This window comes from Peromyscus maniculatus, chromosome X (assembly GCF_049852395.1).
Source record: "Peromyscus maniculatus bairdii isolate BWxNUB_F1_BW_parent chromosome X, HU_Pman_BW_mat_3.1, whole genome shotgun sequence".
NCBI lineage: Eukaryota > Metazoa > Chordata > Mammalia > Rodentia > Cricetidae > Peromyscus > Peromyscus maniculatus.
The window spans coordinates 135,499,195-135,505,513 of record NC_134875.1 but is presented as its reverse complement, the minus strand read 5'-3'; the positions used below and the strand labels follow the sequence as shown (position 1 = coordinate 135,505,513).

Sequence of the window (6,319 nt, the reverse complement as noted above, 5' to 3'; positions counted from 1 at the left end):
TAAAGGCAAGCCCACACATTTAGAGACTGATCTTTTTACAAAGGCTCCTGCTCTTCCTGTAATGAGTTTAGAGCTAGACTTTAGTGCCAGAACAATTGGCCTGCTTTGCAGTTAAACCAGCAAATTAATTGTTTGCTTTGCCAGCTGGCCAATTCCAAGTCTCATCAATTCCAACTAATCCACCAGAGGAGCTCTGTTCTGTGGACTACATCAACTCTACTCTGCAGCTTGGCTGCTCCAGGACACTGGGGCCAGAGAGAGGAGGCTGCTGCAAACAGAAGTAGACATGCTCTTTAACAGCTTTTTTCACATTGCCAGTCCCGTTTGCTATCTCTAATTGAGCTCACTGCGCACGCTCTCGAAACTACATTAAGTTCTTTCCATTGAAGGTGTGAAGGTATAAAATTTAGTAGTTTAGACTTTTACAGGTCCATGAACTCCCTTCATGGCTAGATTTCCTCCAGATATATTTCCTTGGAAAATTCACACTCTTGAGGCATTTATTGGTGTTCTTCTGTAAACGCTTTTCTTTTCCAGTACCAAAATAAACTTGTCTCAATTCATTTTAAAATCTTAAATTATCCAGTATTTTACCATTGAGGTATGTAGTCATTTGAGGCTACTGACAGACTGCCCTATATTAAATTTGTGTTTTATTTTTGTTTTGTTTTGTTTTTAGGATTATCTAAGTGATGAAATGGAATGGCGATGACAGAAAGAACTTCCCTTTACCTCAAGACAAGAACGACTGTGTGTCCAGGTACTAGGCTAGCAGTCTTGTAGAGTATTCCAGTAAGAACCAGGCAACCATTGAGTTAAACCCTAAGATTGGACATACAATGGACACCATACCCTACAGCTATTTCTGGCATACAAGCTACAAGGATTCCTGAGAAACTGAGGTTAATGAATGATATTTCTAAGGAGTGAGGTATCAAAGGGATAATGTCAATTATCTGGAGGGCCCATCGGTGCTTAGCCTCTGGACAGTATCCATTCGCACAGTGTTATCTGATTTCTTAGATTTAGTCTCTGAAGTAGCACCTTAACACTGGCTCGTCTGTGCACAATGAAGACAACAACTGGAAGGCAAACAAGATCCATGCCACTGCTGCTCTGAGATCTGACCAAACCTTCCTACCCTTGCCATCAAATACCAGGCACAGTGACCTTGCCTGTGCTGCCAACTTTAGTGAGGAAGGATCACTAATCAAAAAGGTACTGACTGACCCTGAAGGATACAGACAAGAACTCTGATCTGTACACAATACACTGGGTGGCCAGGCAGGATCTCATCTGATACCAAAAATGCAGTGGCACAGAAAGAAACAAGACACCAAGTCACAGAGCCATGATTATGATACCATGTACCCCGAAGCATTCTTTTTTCATTAAAATGCCAGAGCCATATATTTAAAAGGAGAAAACTCTGGTGACTACCTTGATATATATATAGTAAAGATAAAAATCAAAATATGCTTTGGCGACTCAGCCCTGGTTAATAAAAGAATTTCTGATTTTGGAACGATAAGAACTGGGGTTTAAAAAAAAAGGTCCTTGACTTGGGGATCAACAATGTTTAAAATGAGGTACACTGAGTTGCTTGGGAGGGGTGGGTTACACACAGGAATGTGCCAAGTGCCGCTGATTCTAAGCTAGAAGGGCAGGACAGTAGGAAGTATTGGGGACAGACTTGTAAGATGAACAAGGCTGAACTCTTAGCCAACAACGTGGCCTCACTGCCGTGGGCAGCTGAGACTGAAATGGAGGCATGGCAGCAGCAACGGGGCCACATGGCAAACAAAAAAAGTGTCACCTCTAGTCCGAGTGCTGCGAGACTGCTGAGCCTTGGCTTACAATTCAACCAGCCCGAGTAGGGCTCTCTTGTCATTATCAGGAATGATTAACTAAGCAGACTGCTCCATCCTACAGAGGAGTCCGTGCTGAGAAGAAAGGCAAACAGAATGGAGGGAGAGGAATTGCACATGGATAAAATGATAGAAAATGAGGGTGGTTGGAATGCTGGTGGTGGCTCTTGAATTCCACCAGGTGTTTCTAGAATGTGATTTTTTTTTAAACTGCCACAGCTGTGGTAGGAAATTGAGACAGGCACCTTTTTAACTGGGTACAAGCACCTTTGGTGTCATCAGGCCTCATCCATACACCTAGGTTTTAGGATAGCTCTGCATTTTAGTTGGATCGAAGGATGGTACCTCAAGGCAGCTGCAGTCGCCTATCCTGTTCCAGTTCCTTCAAGACATGTAGAAGTATCTCAAGCCTCCTTCATGCTCACAGGAACAACGGCTTGTTCTGCATACTCCACACTGGGAGGAGCACAGGTGTCCAGTTATTTTAGTACTGGTGGTCTTTTCAAAGGGATCGTCCCTGCTCTACCAGTATTCAGCCTAGGCTCGGTTCCATATACTGTTCTTACTTATTCCAGAAGCCTAAAGCACCATCATCCATGGAGGTGGCATCTGGGTAAGAGATTTGGTTAGGACTTCACAAAAAATGTGAAATTCCTAGTCACCGACTTTGCTCAGAACTTTATCATCATTTCAAGAAAACCAGAAGAAAGAATTCCTAGCTACTAACAAATTCCTAACAAAGTCCTTGTCTACTAGCTAGCATTGCCATTGGAGAATTAAAAATAGCCTTTCTGCAGCCAAGGAGAAAGCTCTGTAACTTAATTTTGTGCACTTCAAAAGACCAGGACAAGCAGGCTCTAAAGGTCAAGCCCTCTACTTCACTTGGAGGAGATTAACCAGAGCAGCACTGTCTTCTAATGAAAAGGTAAACGTAACAAAACTAATAACGCTAAATACTGTAACAGGAATAAGAATTTAACTGAATCTTCACAGTCTAAAAAATGCCATTGCTATTTCCTTCTGGCTTTCCTTTCTGTAGCTTGAAAGGCAAAGCCCCTTAGTTCACACTTCATCTTCCACCAATGACAGTTAGAGTCCTCCCCACACATAACTCATTCATGAGTTTCCTGCAGGCTATATGTCAGAATAGTTGGAATTTTTCTTGCATAGTTTTCAGTGATTGCATATTGGCTAACAATTATTTTTTAAATTAAAAAAAAAATTTAAAGAAGAAACATAATTAAACCATAGCAATCTCGTTTCTCTTTCATGAACCCTTCCTAATGCAGTATCACATAAGCCTAACTGTACTTTCTCCTAGAGAGATTCATTTCCAGAAATTACGTAGTGCAACTGGTTAACTTGTAGGAAACAGACAACACACTAATATGACTTCACCATCCAAATATGGGAAATGTGTTTTGGGTACCCAGTTAATAAAATATATCCATGGTCCGCAATGTCCTTGTTTCATATCCCAAACAACCCCATGATTCTAGTTGAAGAGAATGGAATCGGGATCTTGGTTTGCCATCTGTGCTATGTGCTTTAACACATCCTTTTTGGTAATGATGCCAAGTAAGCGCCTGAAAGACAAAAACATAAAACAAAACCCAAATAAGCATACAGTCAAAAGACAGTGTTCTTAACTAAAGTGATGCTTGTTCTCCTCAATCCTTCTCAACTTTGTCTTTCATCACTATCTGTGCTTAGAGAATGATGAGCTAACAGTAAGATGTATATATACTCCAGACAAATGGAGCAATGCATACATCCCTGAAAACACTGACACGTCTACATGTAGGTCTCAGGTCCCACATTTCCCCCTGATTTAAATGTTACTCTCCAAACCTATGAATCTTATCTACTTCCTGCAGCCCAGTTCAAATGCTGCCCCACCCCCAAACATCCCTGGTCCTGTGAAGCAGCTGAGACTCTACCCTGCTCCCAGCAATGGCATGCTCTGTGCAGGCTCTTCCACAGTCATTATTATTATTATTATTATTATTATTATTATTATTATTATTAATAGTAGTAGTAGTAATAGTAGAAGTAGTATTTTGCTGTTGCCCTATGATCACTTGTGTGTTCCTGACGTCCCTATAACCATGTACACTACTCAAGGACAGAGAAAGGTTCGTTCACTTTCATGTCTCCCAGAATCTCATGGAGAATCTTCTTACATGAGTTAGGGTTTCAGTAAGTGCTGAACAGACTACCTACTAGAGAAAGTCTATTTACTGACTTAGCTCTTGTAAGTTATTTATTATGCCACTTCCAAATTTTAGAAGCAGGAGGAGTTCTTGTAGAGTTGTTAGGTTAAGATCAAGTGTTAAAAACAAGAAAACCCTCCAACCCTCTCCTTGTTTCCCAATAACAAAAGCAGGGCTTCTTTACTGGACAAGATGTGTTCCAGGAAGAAGAGAGCCTTGGGGCTTGGAAGTTCAAAGACTTGTGATTTATAGCCTAGCCTACCATCTATCTAACCAGGGGCCCTTTCTGTAGACAGACCTCACTGAAACTTGGGAATTTGTTCTTTGTCTTCAAAAATCAACAAGGGGTTATAAGTGTCAAGTACAATAGTCTTCCTTTCCTTTGGAGACAGAGTCTCATGTAGACCAGGGGGACCTAAACTCGCTACATAGCCGAGGCTGGCCTTGAACAACTGCTTTTCCTGCTTCTACTACCCAAGTGCTGGGATTACTGAGAAGTGCCACCACCCCGGTCAGCAGTCCCCTGGAACCATGGCTTTGGTTAGTCAAGGGCAATCATAGTCTAAAACAATAGAGTAAGGTATTTTAAAAGGAGGGGACACTCTGCATTCACAAAACATTTATGGCAGTGTATTATGATTGTTCTAATTCATATTTATTATTTTTGCTCTCTGACTGCATCTGACTTATAAATTAAGCTTCCTCATAGGTTTGGGATATATACAGTAACAAACACAGTATATATGAAGGTCACTACTAGCCACAGGCTTCCGGTGGTGATCTGAGAAGGTCTGTCCCAAGGGCTGGAGGCACCACTGTACATCTCTGATGCCATTCCAATCTCAGTGATGTCTGTGCACAATAACACAGTTCCTTTCTTGGTAGAGGAGGAACTGAGTTACTGATAACGTGCAACTAATAGTTTGCATCTGTCAAACAAGGCCCGTTCATCACATCTACCTTCTTCTTGGAGCTTCCAAAAGGCCTAAAGGTGTTTATTTAAATTCAGGTTCTCTTATCTCTCTATTCAGTTTCTCCCACAATCCAAACTGCCCTTTTTCAAGGGTGCTCACCCATTGTGTGTAACCAGGCACTGGCGCAGGCCCAGCTTGCGGAAGATATCCACTACGATCTCCATTGGCGTAAGGTCTGTCACAGTGAAGGGGCTGAGATCCAGGATGTTCCGAAGCTTCAGGGTGGGTGGAGTGTATGGTGGCATTGGAGGTGAGTGCTCAGTGAAATAAATGATGGAAGTGCTCACAACCCCATCCTGCTTCTTCCGAGCATTTTCTATGCGAAGAGAAGGAAGGAAATGAGAAGTTGAAAGCTGAAGTGCTAGCTCTACATCCTGTCCCTTAACCAGGCACCTCTTCCCTTTGTCTCCCCGACTTCATGCACACTTACAAAGTGCCTGTATTCCTTTTCTGAAATCCTTACCGATTGAAATAATGAGATCTCTTCGAAGAACAAAGCCCACGAGTCTTTGTGACTCTCGGGAGACCACCACCGGAAAGCCACTGTAAGTGGTTTCACTGATTATGGTCTCTACATCTTCCACAGTCATACTGTCCTGAGTAAGGACAGTCAACAGAGGGTCATTTCTCCGGGGCTTCATCACATCCATGGCCAGAGTCTTATGAGCGAATTCTTCTTTGGCTTCAAGAAAGGGGTATCCATTGAGACGAATGTGGGCATCATAAATGCCCTCTCGCCCAAGAGCATCTGCCACCCACTTGCTTGTCATGGCTGCAGCCATCAGAGGCACAATATATTCCAGGCCACCAGTCAGTTCAAACATTATGACAACAAGAGAAACGGTCATCCGAGTTACCCCACCTGCAAAGAAAACAGACATAGGAAACAAAGCACCAGAGTCATTACAACTGCGTGACTGCCCTGGGTCTCACTGGAAAAGCGCTAGAAATAGTGCTAGAACAGGGTCTCCCCACAATTGTGCAGATTCCAGATTGCATTACAGCAAGGCTGTACAGCAGACATAGCTTAGAGTACTCCAAATAACAAAGTAGAGACAGCCTTCTAGTTTTTAAAAGCCCATCTTTTTCCTAATTGTAAATGCAATACATGCTCATCATAGAAAATTTAGCTGTCTATACGCAGAATAAAATTTTCATTTTTTTTCAACTCAAAACTGCATATTTTTATATACAAGCAGAGTAAAATTTTCAAGTTTTTCTGATATAAAAACATGTATTTTTACAAATGTGAGCTCATATTATA

At 42.0% G+C, this 6,319-nt stretch overlaps 1 protein-coding gene across 3 annotated transcripts in view; it reads right to left on the bottom strand.

The window, feature by feature from the left end:
* Window positions 1-677: 677 nt before the first annotated feature.
* The window catches only part of Clcn5 (chloride voltage-gated channel 5), a 160,284-nt gene continuing 154,642 nt past the window's right edge, over window positions 678-6,319 (bottom strand). For all 3 annotated transcript variants that reach the window (XM_006995055.4, XM_015988602.3, XM_006995054.4), the window contains 3 exons: window positions 5,519-5,917; window positions 5,155-5,371; window positions 678-3,454 (listed from right to left, as the gene is read on the bottom strand). In XM_006995055.4, coding sequence (XP_006995117.2) covers window positions 3,364-3,454; window positions 5,155-5,371; window positions 5,519-5,917 — 707 coding nt within the window. In that variant the 3' untranslated portion in view covers window positions 678-3,363. The remainder of the gene's footprint in view (window positions 3,455-5,154; window positions 5,372-5,518; window positions 5,918-6,319) is intronic.